The 25,697-nt window shown below is 40.1% G+C and overlaps 2 protein-coding genes and 1 pseudogene across 2 annotated transcripts; 1 reads left to right on the top strand and 2 right to left on the bottom strand.

Annotated features, from left to right (window-relative positions):
• Positions 1-89: 89 nt before the first annotated feature.
• TMEM167B (transmembrane protein 167B) lies at positions 90-3,269 on the bottom strand. The gene is made up of 3 exons (XM_030325421.1): positions 3,130-3,269; positions 866-997; positions 90-326 (listed from the first exon to the last, which is right to left on the bottom strand). The coding sequence occupies exons 1-3, from the start codon at positions 3,137-3,139 to the stop codon at positions 244-246; spliced, it is 225 nt and encodes a 74-aa protein (XP_030181281.1). The 5' UTR covers positions 3,140-3,269; the 3' UTR covers positions 90-243.
• A 10,798-nt stretch (positions 3,270-14,067) lies between these two features.
• TAF13 (TATA-box binding protein associated factor 13) lies at positions 14,068-22,894 on the top strand. Its single transcript, XM_030324365.2, has 4 exons — positions 14,068-14,171; positions 15,026-15,104; positions 19,369-19,466; positions 21,523-22,894. The coding sequence occupies exons 1-4, from the start codon at positions 14,145-14,147 to the stop codon at positions 21,691-21,693; spliced, it is 375 nt and encodes a 124-aa protein (XP_030180225.1). The 5' UTR covers positions 14,068-14,144; the 3' UTR covers positions 21,694-22,894.
• A 935-nt stretch (positions 22,895-23,829) lies between these two features.
• On the bottom strand, positions 23,830-24,290 carry LOC115520201 (annotated as a pseudogene).
• Positions 24,291-25,697: the final 1,407 nt, after the last annotated feature.

Genomic DNA, 25,697 nt, shown 5'->3' with positions numbered 1-25,697 from the left:
CTCTGCTGAGGACTGATTCACACACAGATCAAAGGAAGTTGGCTTCCTCGAGTCCCCTGAAGCATAAATAATGTTTGTAACCATGAGGAGTTTTCCCCACATATGGTAGGAGCAGATGCTGTGGTGTCATCTTGGGGGCTTTGATGATTTTAGCTGAGCTCTCTCATGTTGGGCCCAGGCCCCGGACAGGTTCTTCACCCTCATCCTCTTGGTTGGCAGCTGATGAGATGGATGCGTTGGAATTCATTTTACAAACAGGACGTAAAAGGCCATTACAACACAGGCAATTGCCACAGCAGCATGCAGCCTGGTTCCAATCACAGCGGCTAGCAGACAAAAGCAAAAAGAGAAAAGAAATCAAACCCCGCCCTTCATGTAAGTCCTCAATTTCAAGGTGATGCCCTGAAATCTCTAGTTACACGAAGAGATCTATCAAGGTTTTCAAGAGCCCGCCCGGGAATGCATTTAAATACTATCCTTAAGCTATAGGTTCTAGGTGGATATACTGTTTGTTTATATTTTGCTCTATTTTGAAAAGAGATTTAGATAGGTAGGATTTATCTATAATAAAAAATAAAAAAGCCTCTGAGTTAACGAAATCAAAACTTAAAAGAGACTCCAATATATTCTTCCCAGAAATTCAGAAAAACTTTTCACTGGGAAAATATTCCAACAATTCTAGTCCAGTCTAAAATTCTTTATCTATTTTTACTCCGTGGAGAATATTAAAATTACCTTGATGCTAAAATAAACAATTACGTAAATGTGGAACCAAATACAATGCCAGCCTATCCCCACCCCCACTTTGTAGCACCTCACTGTCCAGAGATGGCAATCTCCATTCACTGTCTAGCTATGATCTTACCTTTGTAAAACACACCCCAAACTCCCTTCTTCTCTGATAGCAGCCAGGTTTTGAGACGAGGTACTTTCTTGAAGTAAGCACAGGTGCAAACAAAGAGCAAACCAAACACCAGGATCCCATCCAAGGAGTACACTGTTACAGAAAGAAAACAACAACAACAAAACCTTTGATGCTAATCTAGTTTGGGACAGGTGATAGGTGATCCCACTTGAGAACTCAAGAACAGAGTGTGATATAATATCAAGACAATAAACACAACTGGCAATGCCAACCCTTGATAAGAGGGAGCCCAAATCCTGGGACTAACGAGGTTACTTTATTGTTCCTCAAACTGCTTGTAGACAACCCCCGTACAAATATTTCACTGCACCCTCTCCTCCCCTTTCAAGAACTACGAGTTCTGAGAAAAGGGTATCAGTTTTACGTGGAATCAACCTCCTAGGAATGGCCAGTAGTGGTAACAGGTTGAGAGAGGCATAAGAATCCTTGGAGCCTGAGCTAACAAAAGTACACATGTTCTTATGATCAATCACTCATGTGATAAAGGAGAGCCAGATGTTTAGCCAAGTCTCCCCAATCTGCATTTGTTGGTGAAGAATATGTTAAAGCAAAAAGTAAAGCTTAATGGAAATAGCAAGAGTTAGAATTCAGGGGTGCCTGGATGGCTGTCGGTTAAGCATCCGATGTCAGCTCAGGTCTTGATCTCACAGTTTGTGGGATCAAGCCCCGTGTCAGGCTCTGTGCTAAGCCCCGCGTTGGGCTCTGTGCTGACAGCTCAGAGCCTGGAGTCGGCTTCGGATTCTGGGTCTCCCTCTCTCTGCTCCTTCCCTGCTCGTGCTCTGTCTCTCAAAAATAAACATTAAAAAAATTTTTTTTTTTTTAGATTTCCTAAAACTACAATTATCCTATGCTCATTTCACACCTCAGGCATAGTACTCTACTTACAAACCAAATTGCTGGTAGAATAACAACAGACTCTTGTAAAAAAAAAAAAAAGTATCTGAGGTTTCAACATAGTGAAACAATTGTGGGAATAAAGCTTTCAACAATTAGTTCTAGTTCTTACATATATAAAACAAGCTATTTCTTGTACACGTAAGCACAATGAGGCACCTAAAAAAAATAATCAGATAGCAAAAGGAGGGAAGGTTAAAAATTACTCAGTAATTATTCTGTATCAAACTGTTATTCTATTTCCTGGTCCAGATGATGTCTTCCTCCAGGTGATGTAACTTCTGGTACTGTGCTTAGTAACCTCATACCTATGACTTACCCAGGAAGCTCCAAAAGGATATTTTACACAGTATCTGCCAGTTCTAGACCACTCTATCTCCCTCCAGTAAAACTACCTCACAGCCAGGTGTCGTATGAGAAAGGGTCCAGTAAGTCAACACATACACTAAGTTCTTATGAAGAATGATACCTTAGTGTGTTCTTTTACTCTCACAAGTTCTTGCAGACAATGCCAAAATTCACAAGGAGGTGAAATTTGAGTCACCACTGCCAGGCTTACGGAAAATGTACTTTTGAGAAATACTTTCCTGTACCCCTCAAATCATACCAAGAGGCCTTCTCTTCTTTCCTGTAAAGTTGACTCTAAAGACCATAAAATCCCTGCTTCCTGCCCTTCCCTGGAATTCCGGAAATCATCTCTATCAAGTGTATGAAGACGTTTGGAAAACTAGTTTGGATAAACAGGGCTGCAATTGCCACATCGTTTAGAAGAGGCAGTGTCTAAATCCAACCCTTGCAACACTAGCCAGGGTCTCCAGATGGGATCACCCAGGCAGGACTTTAGACATAGCTTTCTGGAGAACTTTTTTTTTTGTTGTTCCAATGGTCTATATTTGCATCCAAAAAATGTGAGACTTGACATCCTCTGTGATTTCTTGGTCCCCCCAACAAGCCTACGTAGGGGGCTGGGAGGAGGATCCTCTCTTTTTCCTGGTGCTAAAGCAATAGTTCAACCGGGACTGGCCTGCCCAAGAGTCTTGTAATGGCCAAAACGAACTTCTAGGAAGGAGAAAGAGAAAGTACGGGGTAGAGACCGAGGACCCGGGGTGTGGGCACATGAAACATATGTATTTCTAGATGCGCACGGGACGGGGGAAAGACTTGGGGGATGAGCGACAGGGGCAGCAAAAGGCCATGGTGGGGCTGGGCTGGGAGGGGGCGGGGAGAATGGCCACGTCAGTCCGGGTCCCGCCCGCCACGTTTCCCCTCGTCCTTTACCCCCATTCTCCACTCTGGGCACTGGCTCTCACCGTTCGTCATGGCGGCTGGGCCCGGGCCTGGTTAGGGGGTCCGGGATCGGCTGAAGGTGGTAGCCGCGAAGACTGGGGAACCCAGCTCCGTGTTGACACTTCCCGATCGGGGCCGCGGCGACGGGTACGAGGCGTAGTACGCAGGCGCAAGGGCAGACAGGCGAGCGCCGAACGCAATCAGGAGTGGCTAGCTGATTCCCAAGCTACGGGACTTGTGTGGGTAGTGGCAGTTGCTTGCCAACGCGAGCGTAAGAGTGCCATCCGGGAGGCTTCCTAAGTGGCCATGGTAACCAACTTTCCTTGGTGTCCTGGCAGCAGTAGTGCTGGGGGCGTAACCTGACCTTTCGCGTCAGTGTAGTTGGAAAGGTAAAGCTTGCAGCTTTGCACTTTATTTTGCGCTGTGGCAGCTGGTGTGTGTGTGTGTGTGTGTGTGTGTGTGTGTGTGTGTGTGTGTGCGTGCGTGCGCGCGCGCGCGCGCGCCAGCAGCAGCCTTCCTGTGATGGGGAGGTCTCGGTGTGTGTGTGTGTGTGTGTGTGTGTGCGCGCGCGCGCCAGCAGCAGCCTTCCTGTGATGGGGAGGTCTCGGTCCCGCGCTTACAGTTAAGAGAACCCTGACAGCGGAGGTCATGAGGCGGTCCCTGCGGTCTCCAGGAAGGACTTCTTTTGCTTCGCGGCTCCTTTCTTCTTTTCTTTCTTTCGTTTTTTCCTTCCTTTCTTCCTTCTTTTTTGCTACCGGGTATACCAGAATCTTCCCCCCCCCTCCATTTTTTATTGAGAAATAATTGACCTAATCACTTCTTTCTTACTCCTTATGGAAATCAGAATAATTAGGTTCCGTCTGAACTTTCGGAGTGAAATAAGAAACATTATAACAGAAACAAGTCACATATTTCAGATCCTAAAGCTCCAGTCTGTCGGGAAACATTGAGGTAATTGCCTGTTTGTTTCTGTGGATATTTCTTTAAACTTTCAGTAGAGTCTCGATGATCTCCTGTGTTTAGTTAAATGCTAGGGTCAACTTGGCCACTTTAATCAAGAATTGGCGATATCTGGACAGCGCTTCTCGCAAAACTTTCACACGCTGAGGAAAGATACCAGTTTAATGATGGAGAGTGGAGGAGACAAAGCCACAGATTCCATTCTGTAAATCGAAATCTTTAATTGCGCACAACCCGACCTGCTTTATTAAAATAAGGGCGAAAGTGCGACTCCGCCTTCCCAGGCTGAAATTACAAGTTAGGTTACCAGTCCGTAGTGGTTGACAAAGGTCCTAAAGGAACTCTGTGCCTCTCTTGCTGCAGTGCCATCTGCTGACTGCAGACGGCTTGGTTACAGGAAAAAAAACCTACCAGAATGCCTCCTTCTAAGAGCTGGAGTGGAGAGGCAAGCCAAAAAAAAAGTCTGATGGAAGACAGACTCCTTGCAAAAATATCCATCAGTGCACGAAAAAAAAAAAAAAAGGAAAATATAGGGGACAAAATCTAAGACAAGGCCAGATATATTTATGTACATACACACACAGACAAATCCCCCTGCCCAGATGAACTGCTCAGTACCACTCAAAAACAACTGAGTTTCCCCTAATTGTCTTGGCGTTTGAACCTTTCATCAATTGTTATCTAAAACAACATCAGTACTAATGTCATCACTAGCAACTGACTGTTAATTCCCTGCACCATGGCTGGATAGAACTCAAACCAAGTCCTAAATAAATTCATGTTCACCAATTTAGTTTGAATCGTGTAGCTCATCTTCAGCTAAAGAAAGTCTCCTGTTTTTTGGATCCTATTGAACTGTGCTAGCCTCACTGACCTGCACCTAATTGTTCTCTTTACTTTGATTCTTCTTCTACCTAAATATAGATGTTCCTAAGAAACCTGCACCCTCTTTTTCTCATTATAAACTCTCACTTAACGACCTATTCTTTCTGTTCATGGTTTCAACTGCTACCTCTTTGAAAAGTTCTTTTAAACATTTTTTAATGTTTATTTATTATTTTTGAGAAAGAGACAGAGTGCGAGCAGGGGAGGGGCAGAGAGAGAAAGAGAACAGAGAATCTGAAGCAGGCTCCAGGCTCTGAGCTGTCAGCACAGAGCTCGATGTGGGGCTTGAACTGACAAACTGTGAGGTCATGACCTGAGCCAAAGCCGGATGCTTAACCAACTGAGCCACCCAGGCACCCCAAAAAGTTCTTTTTTTAAATATATTTTTAAATATATTTTTTTGACACATGGGGCTCAAACTCGCAAACCATGAGATCATGACCTGAGCCGAAGTCAGACACTAAATCGACTGAGCCACTTAGGCACCCCGTCTTTGTAGAGTTCTTAAATTGATGTCCTATCCAAGCTCCAATCCTACATTTCTAATAGATGTTCTTCTGATAATCTGAAATGTTTAAAGCCAAACGCAATTCCTTCTCACCAATTTCCCAGTTTCTAGGGTTAATATGCCTTTTCCCCTAATCACTAAAGTTTAAATTTGTAAATTATCTTTGAGTCAATTAACTTTTTTCAGAATGTCATTCAGATTGTTCCCTTTTCAATCCTGCAGCCATCATGTTAGTGATTTTACCGTTTCAGTCTTCTTTAAGCATCAATTTTATCCTCCAGAAGTGAAATGTACATTTGTATGACATTTTGACATTTCAAAAGCCAAACACACCTTGTTGTATGATCTTATTCAATCCTCACAAGTGCCTTATTACCCTATTTTAGAGATAAAGTGAGCTTTAGCCTAAGACTACCCAGTATCACACTCAAACAATAGTACTGGTCTTCTGAACTGAGGACTGGAAAATTTTGCTCCAAATCACAACTGTTGTTTCTTGTAACAGCAACCACCGCCTGGTAAATATTGTTGAACTCCTTAGCTGTTATCATGGCCTTCTTGCAGCATTTTCCACTGTTCTGTGTATACTTTAAGCTTCAACTGTGAAAAAACCTTTCTGTGTTCTTCAAGTGTTCTCTTTGCTTTCACAGTTTTTGCTCATGCCATTTACTCTTTTTTTTAATATATATATTTTTAATGCTTATTTATTTTGAGAGAGAGAGAGAGAAGCAGAGAGACAGAGTGCAACCAGGGGAGGGGCAGAGAGAGAGGGAGACACAGCACCCAAAGCAGGCTCCAGGCTCTGAGTTGTCAGCACAGAGCCCTACATGGGGCTTGAATTCGTGAACTGTGACATCATGACCTGAGCCAAAGACAGATGCTCAACTGACTGAGCCACCCAGGGGCCCCTCATGTCATTTACTCTTTTGGTGATAACTTTATCTCCTCATTTTGTACTAGATGGAAACCACTCCAATTTTTTGTCATTCTCTGAAAGACGTCTTTTTTCCCCCATCACTCGCAGAATTTAGGAATAAAGTTTGAGGACAAAAGAATCACAGTTGAAGGGCAGAGAAGAGTAATTGAGTAGTTGGCTAATTACTATTTCAAAGGACAGTGATAGACCACAATGTCTTACTCTGATTAAGTAGTTATTTTTTACACCGCTCAGAATTTACACATTTCTGTTTCTTCTTTTTCCATGTGTCTTTCTTCTTCTTCCTACTCTTTCTTCCCACTTTTACATTTATGTCCTTTCTTCTTTGTCTACCACATTTTTTCCTTTCCAGGTTTTATAAAGCATTTTATGTTTTTTTATTGAATAAAATTAATCTCACCAGATTTTTGTTTAAAAATCTGCTATATTAGGAATTTTATATTTAAAATATTATATTCTGTTTTCTCCCTTTAAAATTGGGTTGTATTGGTTGCTCCTTTCTAGGTCTGTTGAAGTATTAAATGAATTACTATTTATAACAATAGCTAGCATGAAGTAGGTGCTCCATAAATGCTAGTTATTTCTGTTGTTGTTGTTGTTGTTGTTGTTGTTATTGTTGTTCATTTGTTTAAAATGTGTGTACTATGTGTGTGCATAGTGTGTACAAAGTGCTGAGCACTTTGCTAGATTTTGCAGGAATAGAGGCAAAAAGGAGTCTCTGCTTTCAGGGAACAAACTGTATTGGGGATGATAGATGAATAAACACATTTAATAAAGCACAGGCATTATGTATGTAAAGACATTATCTTTGATCTTCACAACTGTTTTGCAGGTTATTTTTATTTTTTATTTTTTTTATTTAAAGAGAGAATATGAAGTGGGGAGAGGGGCAGAGAGAGAGAGAGAGGAGAGAGGGAGAGAGAGAGAGAATCTTAAACAGTCTCCACACTCAGCATGGAGCCTTATGTGGGGCTCAATCCCATGACCCTGGGATCATAACCTGACCTGAAATCACCAGTTTGACACTCAAACGACTGAGCTACCCAGGAGCTCCTGCAGAATATTTTTAAAATGAGAAACCTGAGACTTAAAGAAGGCACATGGGTGACATCACATATCCAGTTAGGATCCAGACCCAAGTCTATCTGACTTCAAAGCCCCCTTCCCCTTGTCTTCACACTGCCTCAAATTAGGATAGTTTCCACTGATGCTAATCTTTGATGGTTTTGTTCCAAGCATTAGTGTTTCTGTCACTGTGGAAAGCATCATAGCCTCACATCAGGTCAAATCCGGGCCATTGGCTCTTGCAGCCAAACTGCAAGGAATAAATAGAGCCCCACTGACTAGGGACTCAGTTCAGACAGTCCTTCCTCAGTTCATTTCAGCTTCCATGAGAAGACAGGCAGTTGTTGCCAAACACCTGCCAGTCAAGAACAGTGGCCTGTTTGTTAGGGTTGTTGTGGTCACTGTGGTGAACACTAATCAGTATTGGGACCATGACTATGGCATTCTGGTCTAACCAAAGAGTAAGTTCATTCCCAAAGGCACAGCTTGCCACAATAGCTTCATTTGAATTACAACATATTTGAAAAGGGATGTCAAACAGGCATTAATTTATGCTACAAATATTTGTTCCAGGACTTCTAAGCCTAAGGAATGTGCTAGCCATTGGGAGCTCAAAGATGAATGATAAACACTCTGTTTTTAATAAGATTTACTAGACAAGATAAGCTGTGTGTACAAATAACCAGAAAATACAGTAGAAAGTGAGAAGGAAAATGAAAATTAAGTGCTGTGGGAGTGTAAAAGAGAAAGTGCTTTCAGCTGGAGAGCCCAGGGAAGGCTTAGTGGAGAAGCAGATGTTTTAGCTGGGCTGGAAAGGCATGTAGCATTTCAATAAAAAAAGAGGTATTCTAGTGGGAAAGGAGAACAGTGATCAAAGGCCTGGAGAAAAGAAAGCACAGGACAAGTTTGCGGGCACAGCGTATTCTTCCCTTTCTCCTTCACTGACTAACTCCATTCATCCTTCAGGTCTCAGCTCAAACCTCACTTGCTCAAGGAAGGCATCTCTGACCTTCTTGGGCTGCCTTCCCCCATCATAAACTATCAGAGCATACAATATCTACTTAGTTCATGTCCCCCTGCTACACTGTAAGGTTTGTGAGCCTGGGACTGTGCATTTTCATTGTTTTTCATTTTATCCACAGTCCCATACAAGCGCTGCACATTTTATAGGTGCTTGTTAAATATTTGTTGCGTGAATAACTGAATGTGGTTTTGTGGAACTAGAATGTAGAGTTCATGAAGGGGAATAGAAGATACTGCTGAAAAGATAGGTTCTTGAACAAAAACAGCTGACACTCACAGAATGTTTACTACCTGCCAGGTACAACTCAAAGCGTCTTATGGGTGTTAACGCATCCAAGCCTCATAATAACCTTATAAGGTTAGTAACTGTTAAAAGCTCCATCTCACAGATAAGGAAGGGATGTATTGAGAGGTCAAGTAAGTTGTCTCAAAAGTGACATAGCTGGTAAGTAATACAGCTAGGATTTTAAAACCAATTTATCTGGCCCCAGAGCCTGCTAGTTGAACCAAGGAGTATAGGTGTTCTTTAGTAAACAAACATGTGGTTAAGATTGCACAAGATTATTGGGAAGTTCTGAAAACCACTTAAAAAAAAAATGACACTACTTCCCTAAAGCCCCTAACAGTGAGTAGCAGAGGTCTGTACCCTGGGGTGTAGGGGTGAGAGTGGGGGGGGGGGTGAGTGTGGGACTGCACTGCTTCTGGATTTGGGGTCTAGTTGGTACTCCCTGCCTGCCCTCTCCCATCCCATCACTACTACATGCCTCAAGCGCACCACCCAGCCTCTGCTTTCCTCATTTCTGATAGCCCCTCCTACTGCCTTTCTGTCCAAATTTTTCTCCCACAACTCAGCTCTACTGCTTCTTTCTGTCAGCTACTGCTGTCGGCCTCTCTATGGACTCCATTCTTTTGTGAACAGATCTCTTTTGTCATTAACCTTTTCTTTAGAAGCTCATTCCATTTCTTTGCCATAACGAAAACCTGGATTTCCTAGCAGTTAAGTGTCTGGTGCAAGTTCACGGCCTTACTCATTCGGGAGTCATTTATTTAAAGTCCACCTTCCTTCACCCTACTGCCCTCTAAGGCTATTTTCCTCTCCTTGCTTTCCTACCCTTCACTGTCCAACTATACACTCATTCCTTAACCACTTATAATCTGGCGTCTGCCTTCACTATTGCCCTCAAACTATTTTGTCCAGATTATTCCACCACCTCCTAATTGTAAAATCCAAGGCATCATTTTAAATCTCTTAAACCCTTACTAATTTGGATGTAAATTTAAAAAAATAAAAAATAAAATTAAAAAATATAAATCTCTTAAACCCTTAATCTCTGTGGCACAGAGCACTCCTGACCACTTGCTTCTTTTTGAATTTTTTTCTTTTGGCTTTCAGAATATATTCTTCTTTTCATCATTCTTCTTTTATCTTTTCCTACTATTAAAGATGATTAAAGAGATTTAGTAAAAGGCCTTGGATTTGAACACTTAATGAAGCAGCCTCCTTTCAAAGAACTGCAAAATGGGGTGGAAGGAAGAATGCTTTTTATAGGATAAAGAATAAAGAACAAGAAAGAAAAATTAAAATATCTGATTGGCTGGCTGATAGTCAACCTTGGTTGGAGTAAGAAGGCCCAGAGTTTGCTTGGCATTTGGGGATTGGCTGAGGAATATGCTGCATTTCTGGTAAAATAGAGCATTTAAGTTTCCATTTGCTGACATGGCACCAGGGGCGGGAATGGCTCCATCGTGGGCCTAGAGATTTATTTCAACACTACCTCCTGAACCATTCCTTCTGTCTGTTTCCTGATGTACTGTTTCTAAGGATCTGCTCTTTGGCTCCCTTCTTTCTTAGACTTTGTTCCTGTGCAGTCTTTTTTTTTTTTAATTTTTTTTCTATATTTATTTATTTCTGAGACAGAGACAGAGCATGAGCAGGGGCGGGACAGAGAGAGAGGGAGACACAGAATCAGAAGCAGGCTCCAGGCTCTGAGCTGTCAGCACAGAGCCCGACGCGAAGCTCGAACTCACAGACCATGAGATCATGACTTGAGCCGAAGTCGGTCGCTCAACTGACTGAGCCACCCAGGCACCCCTCCTGTGCAGTCTTTAAACTATCACCTTTGTGTTGATGTCTCCAGTGCCATTTTCTCTGGTTCTAATTTCTCTGTGGATTTCCAGGCCTGTCTATAGGACATCTCTAGACTCTTAGACCGAGTTCATTTTATTCTTCCCACCCCACCCCCAGTTGCTTTCCCATTTTACTTTCCAACTTATATTAATAACACATTCCATCTATCTGTATGTAAACTTCTCCACAGCTCTCAGATTCATTCAGACACAAAGTCCTGCAAATTCTACCTTTGAAAGTTCCTTCTTTGTAATTCAGGTTTTAATCATCTCTCATCCTAGGTCTCCCTGCTAAAGTGATCTTTTTAAAAAAGATAAGGTCATATGCCTCTTCTGCCTAAAGACCTCCCAGGAACTCTGCAGTGTGAAGTTTAGTCTCTGAAGAGAACATTCCAGGCCTTTCACACTCTAACCCAGCTTCATTCCAGCCTCATTTCCTGCATCCCCACAAACTTGACTCTGGTAATCCACCCAAAACATCTTATGGAAGCACACCAGGACTTTTCACTTTCTGTGCTTTATTTCTGATCTGCTCATAACTGCATGTTCTTCCCTATATATTCTGGATCTCAGGTTTTGAAGGCTGAATTATTGATGCTCTGCAGTTGATGACATAGTATTGAAATTGGCCCTTCCAAAGTCCTTCACTTGCTGTTTATCTGTGCATTGCCCCACAACCTTTCAATGTATTTAATGTCTATGCTTTTTCATTTGTTCCTATTTTTTGTGTGTATGTATATTTAATTTACATAAATGGTATTGTTATAGATCTCATTGTGTTTCTTTTTAAACTTAGCACTGTGTTTCTAAGCTCTGTCCATGTTGTTAGTCTATTGCTTCTGATTGCTGCATAGTACCTCTTGGTCTGCATCTGGCACATTTTATCTGTCTGCTGACACTATGAATGTTTTATACTCGAACCCAGAGTTTCATCACTACCTAACACAGAAGTTCTCAACCCTATCAGACTCAATAATCTTTCTTAAATAACAAAAGTATTATAATGTCTCCTTTATTATTCTGCAATGACATTCACAGATAATATAACCTACTGTGGTGGGCAGCCTCTCAGAGAGCTCCCAGTGATGTTTGCCTTCTAATATACTCATCCTTATGTAATCCCCTCTCTTTGTGTATGGGCTGCAATTATTGATTTCTAGTAAACAGAATAGGACAGACGTGATGGGATGTCACTTCCAAGGTTAGGTTACAAAACAGCAGCAGCAACATCAACAACAACAACAACAACAACATCTGTGGCTTCTGTGTCTTGGATGTTCCTGGTTCTCTCCCTCATCTGTGCTAATTGAAGCTAGCTGCCATGTTGTAAGCTGCTGTGTGGAGAGGACCATGTGGCAAGAAACTGAGGGAGGCCTCTGGCAATTGCCAATGAAGAACTAGGCCCTTAGTCTAACAACCTAAAGGAACTGAATCCTGCTGACAACCGTGAGAGTGATTTTGGAAGTGCATCTTTCCCCATCAATACTTCAGATGAGACTGCAGCCCCAGCCAACACCCTGACTGCAATATAAGGGACCTTGAGCCAACTAAACTGCACCCAGATTCCTGAACCACAGAAACTGTGTGATAGATGTTTGTCTTAAGCCACTAAGTTTGGAGAGAATTTGTTACACAGCAATAAATAACAAATGTATTTACCCAATAATTTAAAAATAATATATAATGCCCTAATGTAATATAAAGGTAAAATACAGACAGTGAATTATAATACGTGTTTCAATATGTGAATGATCAGGCATGACTACACTAGAGGGCATAATGGTTTCAGATGCTTGGACCTATATGTAGAATCACAATGAATGTGGGAGCTACAAAAGCATTATCACCCAGTGAGTATGGGCTACCCAAGTTATTACAAGTGATTTGGCCTTTGGTGACATTATTTCCTGAAATGGTTCACAGCTCTTGGTAAGTTTCAAACAAAACAAAGTATACACCTCTCCACTTCTATGGTACTTGCTATTTTGGGAAAAACTCTGGTTCATTCCGTATCTTTCCTCTTTACTTTCACACAGGACACTTCACTTCTGACACTTCTGGTCACTAAATGTGGGGGTTTTTCCCACAGCAAACAATTCTGTGACACTGCTGGGTGTCCTACAATTTAATTCAATTTAATTCAAGTCTAATTTAATTCAATTAGATCCCATGAGTTAAGAGTGCAGTTCCACCAGACTGTTTCCCACTTTAGATGCCAATTACAAGTAGTAGGTGCCAGAGTCCCCACCTTCTGTCCAACTTGGCTATAAATCAGAGGTTCCCATGACTTCCTCCCCCTTGGATTTATTTGCTAGAACACCTCACAGAACTAATGGAAACATTTACTTAGATGAACAGCCTATGATGAGAGCGAGGTCTGGAAGGGTCCTAAGTGAAGAGCTTCTCTGTCCTTGTGGAGTTGGGGGTGTGTCATTCTCTTCATAGGTGGGTATGTTCCCCAACCTGGAAGCTCTCCAAAACCCCTACTATTGGGATTTTTATGCCTAGGCATGATCAATTATTAACTACATTTCCAGCTTCCCTCCCCCGTCTGGAGAATGGGAGCTGGGGCTGAAAACCCCAACCTTCTAATCATGGCTTGGTCTTTCTGGTGACCAGGCCCCATCTAGGGTCCCATCCTAAATTGCCTCATAAGAACAAAAGATGCTCCTATGCTCTTATCACCAAGGAAATTGCAAGGGTTTTAGGAGTTCTGTGCCAGAAACTGGCAGCAGAGACCCATAAATATTTTTTTCTATTATCTCATAGTTTCATTCCTAGAAAATTAAAGGTAAGTTAAAAGCATAGGACATGCGTTGTGTCTATATTTTAATAAAGGTTCTAGCTTCAGATAATTACAGATTTTTCACTTGCATGAATGTTTAGCAGGACATTCAGAAACATTGTGGAACAACTTTTCCTTGTGTGGTATCATGTCTTTCATTGCATAACATTTTATATCCCTACCTTTAGCCTTCTAACGCCAGTGTTTTTCCCAATTACTGTTCTGATCAAAAACTCCGCACAAATATTGAATCCTCAGTCTAAGGGGTAGTATCACCCCCTTAAAAACTAGTAGCGAAGAAAAACACACCTGATAACCGGTATAGTGCTTGGCAATTAATAATAGTGTAACTGAAAGTTGTTAAAATCGTTTAAGTCCACTCTTCGGGCAGCCCAAGGACTGCTAGGACCCCCAACGATGCATAACTACACAGCCCCAAATCAGGAAGAGGTGATTCGATATGTAGAAGCAAATTCAGGGTCACAAGGAGATACACGCCCCCTTTACTTTGCGAATGTTTAATTAATCTGTGATCTTGAACACAGAGCCTAGAGCTCATCCCTCTCTCCCTAAACTCGGCTTGGGTCCCCTGTTAGTTTGTCTCCGCGCATTTTCCACCCCAGCTGGCCGGCCGGGTCTAGGCTCCGTCTCGCCCCGCCCCTCCCTGCGCGTCACCGGAAGTGAGGCCGCGGATATAGTAAAACCCGCTGGGAGCGAGGCGGCTGAGCCCTGTAAGCTGGCTGGTGGCATGGCAGACGAGGAGGAAGATCCCACCGTGAGTGACCACCACTGTTACAACCCAGTCCTTTCTTCACTCCCTGGGGTGCAGAAGTGGAACTCGAGTTCAGAATCACTCGAGGTTTTCCTTCGCGAATTCACTGGAGAGAGTTCGGGGACTTCACGCCGTGCTAGCCCTTCCCTCCCGATTCATCTCTTAGTGTGTGGGGCAGGACGTGAAGAGTGGGAAGGTGGCCCCTTGCCCTTTGCTTTTGGTCTCTATTTGTCAGACACTCTTTGAATCGCCTGGAGAATCATCATAGGACGAAGCTAATTTTTAGCTCTCATTATGACCAACACTTCAACTAGTAACAAAACTATATACTTACTGTAAAGTAGTGGGAATAATGGACCGAAAGCCAGGGAATTTGTGTTTCAAAATCTCTGTTATCTATGAGCAAGTTACTTAACTTTGAGCCTTGGTTTTCGTGTCGTAAAATGGGGTTAAGGCTTACTTGAAGAAAGTTCCTGGCACTGTATAAGCAATGCTTAATAAAAAATAAAGATAGTTTTACTTACTTCGATTCACTCTTAACAGTAAAACTGTGTAGTAATAGGCTAACTAGTTGGTTTAAAAAAAAAAAAAAAGTACGGTCATTGAAACGCTTCCAGCAGAGGCAGTAAAATTATTTGTTAGGGACACTGTAGGAGAGCCATTCCTGCATTGAGTGGGAAGTTGGACTGGATAGTCTTTAAGGCTCCTAAAATGCTAAGGTTTCATGATTTTTTTGCTGCATGTTTTAGGCTTTCTGGCATGATAATTAGTGTTGAAAGTGGAAAAAAATTAATGTTAATTGCTTAAAAATCAAATGCAGTGCTTGACATTTCTGTATATACATTTTTAACTTACAGTTTGAGGAAGAAAGTGAAGAAATTGGAGGAGGTGCAGAAGGTGGACAGGGTAAAAGGAAGAGACTTTTTTCTAAAGAATGTAAGTAATTGACAATGATTTAATTATAGATAATAAAAACTTTTGGACATGTTTGTTCAAAGTAGATTAATGTTCTGAATGTGTTTCTCTGTAGGGACAATATTCTCAGACTTGCCTGTAAGATTGTTTAACTTGTGAATCATGGATAGTAATGATCCTGACCTCAATTTATATATTTGTATGTGGGTAGGTGGGTTTTGTGTGTACACATTTTGAAAAATTTTTATTTTAGAGAGAGAAAGAACGCACATGCTGGGGAGAACACACACATGCTGGGGAGAGAGAGAAACTCAAGCATGCTTCACGCTCAGTGTGGAGCCCAACTTGGGGCTCAATCCCATGACCCTGGGACTGACTACAACCTGAGCTGAAATCAAGAGTCAGTCACTCAACCAACTGAGCCACCTAGCTTCCCCCACATTTTTTTTTTTTTTAATTTTTTTTTTTTTCAGCGTTTATTTATTTTTGGGACAGAGAGAGAGACAGAGCATGAACGGGGGAGGGCCAGAGAGAGAGGGAGACACAGAATGGGAAACAGGCTCCAGGCTCTGAGCCATCAGCCCAGAGCCTGACGCGGGGCTCGAACTCACGGACCGCAAGATCGTGACCTGGCTGAAGTCGGACGCTTAACCGACTGCGCCACCCAGGCGCCCCCACATTTTTTTTTTAATACACAGTTTTTTAAAATGAGGAAATGTGATCAGTGTTTCAACTCAGGGACCAAGAACATACCTCCATTACTTTTTATGTCCTTTACTATTGCAGCAGTAGGAGCAGGGACTCCTTTGACTGTAAGTCAGAAATTATAATGGATCCTGGAACAGGTGCTGAGGGTAGGAATTAAGTTGGGGCTGTGGACTAAGGCATTGGAAAATACAGAAAAATGGTGAACAGTGTAAAGCATTACAGTGGCATGGAAATTATAATGTATTGATTGGTTCTTTAGTGTATTCCCTCAATAGACAGGTTTGACCCTTTTTGGCAAGTAAGTGGAAGAGCTGCTGTGTCTAGTGATGGTCAAAGCCAGCCCACGAAAGGCACTGTGAGAATGCACTCTCCAACCTGTGTCCTTTACATATAGTTATGGCTGAGTATTAACAAATGAATATATGGTTTATTTATGCTGGGTCAGGCTCAGTCATTTCCAAATGCTCTTGAAACTGCAGGCAGTATGTCTTTTTATTTTTATATTTTTAATGACTCAAATCCTCCATATCTCAATTTCTCACCTAAAGCTGACCACTGTTTAATCCATCTCTGATACTGTTTACTCCATTTGTATGTGTTTTTGCTTCTTAATCAGCATAAGAAGGGGATTCCCACACTAGAGCATCTCAGTGTGATGTTTGCATAGTCAATTGTTAGCAGAAACCTTTGTTCTACTTGAATTGCTTTATTTTTGTGATGATAAGAATTTGGAATTTTCACAGCCTTCTGGTCTTACCTGAATCTTGATATCTGTTACTGGCCAAGATCTGTTCTCCTAAATCTTCTTCTTAAAAAATTTTTTGCTACTATAACACAAAGTTTCAAAGCATTCACTGGTATTTGTATCTTTACAAACCTTTTAACCAAGTGCAGTTTACATGCATACTGGTGAATTGTGCCCATCAAAATGTTCATGACAAAGTATCTTACTCAAAATATTTAAGGAAAAATAGTAAGCTTACAATGGAGAATCCTGGCAGACAAGTAATGTCTAAAATGTTAGCTAAATGATCAAAGTCAACATCACCAGTAATATATATTAACATCACGTGATGCATTAAGATTGCACATCAGGGGCGCCTGGGTAGCTCAGTCAGTTAAGAGAGCACATCACCTCTATGGTATCCTTTCTACTAATGGGTACCCACAGCCTAATAATGAAAGAACACCAGACAAACCCAAATTGGGGAACATTCTACAAGATAACTAACAAGGAGTCTTCCACAGTGTCAAGGTCATAAAAGACTAGAAAAGTCTGAGGAACTGTCACTGATCAGTGAAAAGTAAAGAGGCATAGTAATTAAATAACGTGGGATCTTGAAATGGAAAAAGGATATCAGTTGAAAAACTGGTACAATCTGAGTAAGTTCTATATTTGTACCAATGTTAATTTCTTAGTTTTCGTTTTTTTTTTTTTTTATTTATTTATATTTGGGACAGAGAGAGACAGAGCATGAACGGGGGAGGGGCAGAGAGAGAGGGAGACACAGAATCGGAAACAGGCTCCAGGCTCTGAGCCATCAGCCCAGAGCCCAACGCGGGGCTCGAACTCACGGACCGCGAGATCGTGACCTGGCTGAAGTCGGACGCTTAACCGACTGCGCCACCCAGGCGCCCCGATTTCTTAGTTTTGATAAATGTCTTTGGTTATATAAGATGTTAAAATAAGGGGAAGGTGGATGTAGGGTGTTTGGGAACTCTACTATTTTTTGCAACTCTTCTGTAAGTCTGAAATTATCTCAAAAAAAAAAAAAAAAAAAAGCAAAGTTGTCAGAATCTAAAAGAGAAAAAAAAAACAAACTTGTTTTCTACTCCCTGTATCTGGACATAAAGGCTCTTACCAGTTTAAACTCTAGGGATACCTCTGTCCCAGGCTAACTTCCAAGTCGCCCCATTCTTTTCTTCCCTAGGCTTGATCTATTCAATTCTCCTTTCAGTTCTACCAGCTTTTGCTTCTCCTAAATAGGAATTATTCTTAATGTACTCATTCCTTCATTATTTTTTTAACGTTTTAAAATATTTAATTTTAAAAGAGAGAGAGAGAGAGAGACAGAGCAGGAGTGGGGGAGGGGCAGTGAGAAAGGGAGGTACAGAATCCTAAGCAGGCTCCAGACTCTGAACTGACAGCACAGAGCCCAACGCGAGACGCAAACCCATGAACTGCAAGATCATGATCTGAGCTGAAGTTGGCCACTTAACCAACTGAGCTACCCAGGTGCCCCTCATGTCTTCCATTAGAAATGTCCTAGGAGTTCCTTTTTTTTCTTTACTGTACTTACAATAAATTTTATTAGTCTTAAATGAACAGCTTAATGAATTTTACTTATTTACATATGACCACCACTCAGATCCATATACAAAACATTTCCAACCTGTGACCCTTTTTTTTTTTTTTTAACATTTGTATACCCCTTTCTGAACTGTTAAGAACAGATTGTTCTTTCAAGAAAAATGCGCACACACAAATAATGTATAAAATTTTTGCATTTAATTTCAGAAGGCCTCAAGGATTTCTTAGAGCCTGTCCATGGACTAACTGGGAGTTTATAGACTATAGGATGAGAATCCACATGGATTCCATCTGCCTTAAACTACCAAGAAGTGTAATACTGTTAAGAGGAGGAATATTGACTCTGGAGCAAGATCGGTTGCATTCAAACTGAGGTTCCATCTCTTACGTCTGTGTGGAAAATCACTTAGCTTGGGTAAATCACTTAGCTCAGTGCCTCCATTTTCTCATCTATATGGAATAGGGATAATAATAGTATCTACTTCAAAGGATTTTTGTGAGGTTTAAATGAGTTATGTATGTGAAAGGCTTAAAACTATATCTATCCCTGGTACATAGTAAGGTCTATGTAAGTTTTAGCTGTTAGCACCCATTTTTATTACTCTGTATTAGACTTTTCTTCTCTTTTGCATTTTCTATGGTTCTTTCGGTTGAAGCCTGAAAGGACTTTATTAGCAGTGCATTGATCTAAGGAATGAAATGTCAAGATTCCACAGTTTGCTTTCTCCTTTTGATTACCGTGTTCTTCCTATAAGAAGCAATTAGAGCACTTTCTCTCATGTCCTTTTTCCTATGTTAGTATCAGAAAGGATTTTGCTTTCTCTTTTCCAATGCCCCCCTGCCTGCCCCTCCTGCCCACCCCCCCCACCCCCCCACTCCATACACACATAGAATACTCCCAGTAAGAGCTAAGCCATTGCTACTCATCCTGTCCCTGGCATAGAGTTTCCTAGTTACAGGTATTCTGGGGTTGTTGGTGAATAGATAATAGAGATTAGGGAAAGAATATTGGTATCAGGGTTCAGTGGCTGGGAGGGAACAGGAGTTCCTAGTAGGGAAGGACAGGTAGGAACAGTTGTAGGAACAGTTGGTTATGAGATTGTGGTTAAAAGTCTTTTACACCAAAATCCATACTTGCAGACAACAAATATATAATATATGTTTATACAAGTATCTTGTCTTATTTGGTCCATTTCTAATTTGAAAAAGGTATTGGTAAAATTGTTAAATTTGTTCAAGTAAACAAAAATGATTGTTCTTTTGCAGTGCGATGTATGATGTATGGGTTTGGGGATGACCAGAATCCTTATACTGAGTCAGTGGATATTCTTGAAGACCTTGTCATAGAGTTCATCACTGAAATGGTAAGATTTTTTTTTTTGTAATTTGTCTTAGTTAATTGAGTAATAGATTTGAAACTCATTTTTTTTTTAAGACTTTATTTTTGAGAGGGGGAGGGGAGCACACACATGCTCATGGGGCAGGGGCAGAAGGAGAGGGAGAGAGCATCTCAAGCAGGCTCCATGCCTCATCGCGGAGCCAAACATGGGGCTCTGTCTTAGGACGGGGAGATCATGACCTGGCTCAGTCGGTTAAGCATCCGACTCTTGCTTTCCGCTCAGGTCATGATTTCATGGTTTGGGAGTTACACTTGAGCCTGCTAGGGATTCTCTCTCTGTCTCCCTCCCATTCTCTTTGCCACTCCCCTGGTCACGCTCTTGAGTACTGTCTGTAAATAAATAAATAAATAAGGTTAAAAAAAATATTTAAGATATACATATGATATATACATATAAACATACATACATGTATATGTGCACACACAATATTCTACCTTCTCCTGAATTTTATTTATAAGGACATAATTATAAGATTCTAGAATAAAATTTACAAATATTAACCATAATCCCATTATCTAATGTAAGATCTCCCCTTCCAGTATTTATTTAAAAATGTATACAGTGCTTAAAAAAAAAAAATGAAATTAAAAAAAGGGGCGCCTGGGTGGCTCAGTCGGTTAAGTGTCCGACTTCGGCTCAGGTCATGATCTCGCGGTTCACAAGTTCAAGCCCTGCTTCGGGCTCTGTGCTGACAGCTCAGAGCTTGGAGCCCGCTTGGGATTCTGTGTCTCCCTCTTTCTCTCTGTTCATCCCCTATTCGTACTCTGTCTCTCTCTCTCTCTCTCTCTCAAAGGTAAATAAACATTAAAAAAAAAATGTGTACAGTGCTTACATATAGTGGTAATCATAGTAAACATTTCTTTTACTCAGAGTTTTGTAATATATATTTTCTACATTCTAATCACAATTATTTTAGTAGTTAGATGAAATTCATTTAAATTGTTTTCTAAAAAATAAAAATAAAAAAAATAAATAAATTGTTTTCTAATATATTTGACCATTTCTCTCTTGCATAAGTTAGTTACAGGTTATTTTGATCTAAATAGATATGACCATATTCATGAAATGTCCTCCCATCTCCTCCTTGGATATATTCACAGGGATAGGAATACTGAGTTTGGTTGTGTTCTTGTGAGTTTTTACCCTGTGTTATGGATTATTTCCTTAGTATAGAATAATACAAGTAAAATTCCTGTCAGAGTATGCATTACATTTTTTTTTCCATTTACAAAAAGAATATTTGTTAAATTTATGAATTATAAAAAAAGTACAGGAGAGAAAATAGAAATCTGTAATCCTGCCATCTAGACAACTAATGCTCAGATTTTGGTGAATATTTTTTTGTTTTTTTGCACATATTTTTAAACTTTATTAAATTGAAATCATATAATGTATTTTAGTCTTAGAGCCTTCTTTTTCACTTACATAAGTAGAACACTTTCCCCATATCATTGCATAATATTCTATAAATATTTTTAATGGCTTCATAATATTAATTGGTTGGATGTACCCAAATTTGTTTATTTAATGCCTTATTAAACACTTAATTTCCCCTTTTTTAGTCCTTAGAAATAATATTATGATGAACCTTTGTTTTTGCACAGGATGAATATATGATAGGAGATGAGATTTATTTGAATTTAAGGGGAAAACTCACCAGTTTATTTTTACTCACCGCTATTTATTCGTTACTAGACAAAGCTTAAACGAAATATGCAGTTACAATGAAATTACAGAATTATTTTATACAAATGAAGACAAAGACTAGATATACAAAAAAACAAAAAAAAAGAAACAATAAATTTGATAGTTTTAATGTCATTAGTATTAAAAGATGTCTATAAAGCATTAAGCATTGCTATAACAGTAGCAAGTGGACAAAGGACATGAATATAAACACAATTCACAAATGAGTAGCTATAAATAGAAGAGAAAGTCTTCAAACTCACCAGTATTAACTAAATGCAAATAAAAAGTAAAATATTAGATTTTTTAAAATTAATTTATTTCTTTGTAATAGACTCACAAGGCAATGTCAATCGGAAGACAAGGTCGGGTACAAGTTGAAGATATCGTCTTCTTGATTCGAAAGGACCCAAGGAAGTTTGCTAGGGTTAAAGACTTGCTTACTATGAATGAAGAATTGAAACGGGCTAGAAAAGCATTTGATGAGGCAAACTATGGATCTTGACACCTTTTGTACTTTCTGAAGCTTCATTATCTTCTGGGGAAACCATATATAATAACTGTATATTTTCCACTGTAAGGTCTCTATATCTAGCCATGAAGGTGAAGGATGGAGGAACACAAAGTTTTCCATTTTTTTTTTCATGTCTTCAATTTTAGAGTGATATTTGAGCCTTGAATTGTCTGCCATTATACTACTATACTTGAATTACTTACTGGGTTTTAATGACCACATGTAAGTTGAAGTACCTTGCAAACCATGCAGTTCCTTCTGACTTTTGACTGTCTAAATGATGAAGTAGTATTTATGTATTAGGTATTTGTGCCATTAGGTGTAGGCTATACTGTAGCTGTGTAATATATGAAATCTAAAGGGCACCTTCGACTATGATAGCTAAGACGTGTTTCATGTCTTCTAAAGTTTTTAGACTATAGTAGTCTAAGAGATTATTAAAAGATAGTGAGCTGGTTTGCTTTTTTTTAGGGAGAAGATACAAAAAAAATACAGTCTTTTGTAGGAGTGTTTATAGTAGTCTAGGAGGTTATTAAAAGGTAGTGAACTGGTTTGTGTTTTTTTAGGGAGAAGATACAAGAAAATACAGTCTTTTGTAGGAATGTTTATCTGTCTTGAGATATTTGTTGTTTAATATTCTTTTCTTTAGATAACAAGAATGTTGGGTTTGTTTTTTTTTTTAACTAAAAGTTTCATGTGAATTCTTCCGTATTGGAAGGCTTTTTTGATTTAAAACCTTTTGAGCTTATAATATACTAGTTGTCAAGTTTTAAGAGAACTCATTTTCCCAGGTTAGATTAAAGCATCTAAAATAAATGTTTTCAGTAACAGGAAGGTATTGCTTAAAAAGCTGATGGCAGGATAAGCATTTAGGATAGTGTTTTATTAACATACTTGTTAGTACTTGTTCATTGTGGAAATGTGTACTTGACTAAAACCATGTATGGTTGTGGAAACCACTTTTGTAGTTCAGGATATACAAGTTTTGTGTGCATTCAGCTTATTGTATTAAATTATTGCACTTAGTTTAAAATAAGGATTAAAACTGCATTTAATGGGATCACTGAATATTACTCTGTGAAACAATGTTTTGTGTGCTGCTTGTAACATTATCTATAAATCAATATGTAAGAGAATTTTGCTTTCTTAACCTGTTGATACAAGGAATAAAGTCAAAAGTTAAAAGGATGAACACATGAATTTGACTATGTGATTTATCAGCTTTTCCTCTCCATTACTAGTAATGTAATTCTGGCTGCTTAATCTCAGTAAAGACTTTTTCTATATTGATAGAATTTTTCTGATCTGATGAGATTCAAGATAGCTGGGCAGAGCGTTTTGTTACTTAAAAAAAGTAAAAACCAATTGAAAAGCTACTCCAGTCTAAGCTGAAACCAAGAATGGGAATGGAATAATAAAATGTCAATATATTACTATTTTTGCTAATCAGGGTCAACTTCACCCTGAAAGAACCGGTAGTAACTGGCACTAGGAGAGCTATACTGGTACCTGTCTGAGCTAGGGCTGCCGTAACAAAATATCATAGACTGGGCAGCTTAAACAACAGAAGTTTACCTTCTCACGTTTCTGGATGCTGGAAGTCCAAGATCAGGGTGCCAGCATGATTGGGGTCTGGTGAGGACTTTTCCTGGGTTGCAGATAGCTCCTTCTTGCTGTGTCTTCACTTTTCCTGAGAGAGCTGTCTTGTTTCTTTTCTTATAAGGTTACCAGTTCTGTCAGTTCAGAGGTCCACCCTTATGGCTTCATTAACTTTAACCACCTCTTTTATTATTTTTTTAAATATTTATTTGTTTTTGAGAGCACAAGCAGGGGAGGGGCAGAGAGGATCTGAAGCGGGCTCTGTGCTGACGGGCTGACAGCAGTGAGCCTGATGTGGGGCTCGAAGTCACGAACCACAAGATCACGACTGGAGACGACTGAGCCACCCAGGTGCCCCTTAACTTTAATCACCTCTTTAAAGGCCCCATCTCCCATATTGTCAGATGGGGGTGGGGGGTAGGGCTTCAACGTAATGAATTTTAGGGGGTTACAATTCAGTCTATAGCAGTGCCATTAATCTTACTATTTTGCTAGTGACCCTGGCGTTTGTTTAGTTTTGTGTATGTGTTTTTTGTTGTTGTGGTTTTTTTTTAAGAGTCCAGTGAGGCATTTTATTTGCATGAATGTATTACATCCCTAGAGAAAAAAAATCCCAGGATTTTCCCTCCTGTGTATTTTCATCTTGCTTCTTCATGGTCCATGCTACCAGCTGAGGTTGTCAGTACAATGAAACCAAACTGGCAGGACAGAAGCAGATTATTCCGCCATTTTTCTAGATCTTTGCATTGTACATCAAACCTGGGGCTGATCACTCCACACTGTTTAATCTGCCCATGAGGTTCACAACAGTTTTTCCCAGTTCTGTGATCATCGATGATTTCAAATTTGTCAGTGTAACCATGCTTCATCATCCACAGTTAAAAATCGGATGATGACTTTGGAGCATAGCCTAATAAGAACCTGGCATTTGTCTTTTCAGCATTGTTAATGCTCTTCAGAGTATCCATGACAACATTCATGTGCACCATTATGGTAGCACGGAAAAATGGAGTTAAGTTTTTTGTGGGACATTGTATTGTAGGTTGCAAATGATAGAACTTGACTCAAAAATAACATAAGCAAAAGAGGAATTTATTGTTTTTATCCAGCTGAAACAAGGGAAAGTAAGGATGGTATTGACTCCCCAGGGTTGACTAGGTCTAAGAACTTGAGAATCAAGACTGTCCATCTTTGTCCTAATTTTGATTTTACTCTCTCAGAAACCTCAGTGTGTGAAGAGAATATAATAGCAGTTCTAAGGTTTCTAGTCATACAACTGATGGAGGGTACTACTTCACTTTCCAATACAGAAAATCCCCAGAAGTGATCAGGGTGGGAGGTAGGAGCTGGATAGTATTAGGAAGAAAGGGAAAGAGAGGCTGGGCAGACAAAAATAGCAGATGTGTGCTGACTTGATTCACAAGCTTACTTATTTGAATTCTAATAACAAGACATTATGGCTCTCTTCTAATATCTAGAGCTGCACTGTGTAATATTGCAGCCACTAGCCGCATGGGACTATTTATTTATTTATTTTTTTAATGTTTATTTATTTATTTTTTTTTTAAATTTTTTTTTTTTTCAACGTTTATTTATTTTTGGGACAGAGAGAGACAGAGCATGAACGGGGGAGGGGCAGAGAGAGAGGGAGACACAGAATCGGAAACAGGCTCCAGGCTCTGAGCCATCAGCCCAGAGCCTGACGTGGGGCTCGAACTCACAGACTGCGAGATCGTGACCTGGCTGAAGTCGGATGCTTAACCGACTGCGCCACCCAGGCGCCCCTAATGTTTATTTTTGAGACAGAGAGAGACAGAGCATGAATGGGGGAGTGTCAGAGAGAGAGGGAGACACAGAATTCAAAGTGGGCTCCAGGCTCTGAGCTGTCAGCACAGAGCCCGATGCGGGGCTCGAACTCACAGACTGTGAGATCATGACCTGAGCAGAAGTCAGAAGCTCAACCGACTGAGCCACCCAGGAGCCCCAACATGGGACTATTTAAATTTAATTAATTCAAATTAAATAAAATTAAAACTTCAGTTCCTCATTTGAAGTGTTCATCAGTCCCATGGCCAGTAGCTACTGCATTGAACAGTGGAGATGCAGGACATTTCCATCATCACAGAAAATTGTTTTGGACAGTGCTGATCTGTAATATTCAGGTGCTCTTTCCTAAGTTAATTCACTTAAAAAAAACTTACTATGAAAAATCTCAAGTATACACAATAATAGAATAGTATGAGCCCCTATCTTCAACAATTAACTAATCTTTTACCAATTTTAATGTCTTATCTATACCCCCACCTTTTGGAGGTAAAGGAACAGTTTTTTAAACCAAATCCCAGCTTTCATTGTATCATTTCATCTATACATATTTCAGTATGTCATCTCTAGCA

Source organism: Lynx canadensis, chromosome C1 (genome assembly GCF_007474595.2).
Source record: "Lynx canadensis isolate LIC74 chromosome C1, mLynCan4.pri.v2, whole genome shotgun sequence".
In the NCBI taxonomy this organism is placed as follows: Eukaryota; Metazoa; Chordata; class Mammalia; order Carnivora; family Felidae; genus Lynx; species Lynx canadensis.
Note: the sequence above shows the minus strand (reverse complement) of the source record. Positions and strands in the feature narration are given on the sequence as shown.

What these genes read in the sequence shown, in the direction of transcription:
- TAF13 (XM_030324365.2), top strand. Translation starts at nt 14,145, where the DNA reads ATGGCAGACGAGGAGGAAGATCCCACC. An exon ending in ACGAGGAGGAAGATCCCACC is followed by an intron (nt 14,172 to 15,025) that starts GTGAGTGACCAC and finishes TTTAACTTACAG; the next exon opens with TTTGAGGAAGAAAGTGAAGA. An exon ending in GAGACTTTTTTCTAAAGAAT is followed by an intron (nt 15,105 to 19,368) that starts GTAAGTAATTGA and finishes GTTCTTTTGCAG; the next exon opens with TGCGATGTATGATGTATGGG.
- TMEM167B (XM_030325421.1), bottom strand. An exon ending in TTGGGGTGTGTTTTACAAAG is followed by an intron (nt 327 to 865) that starts GTAAGATCATAG and finishes TTTGTCTGCTAG; the next exon opens with CCGCTGTGATTGGAACCAGG.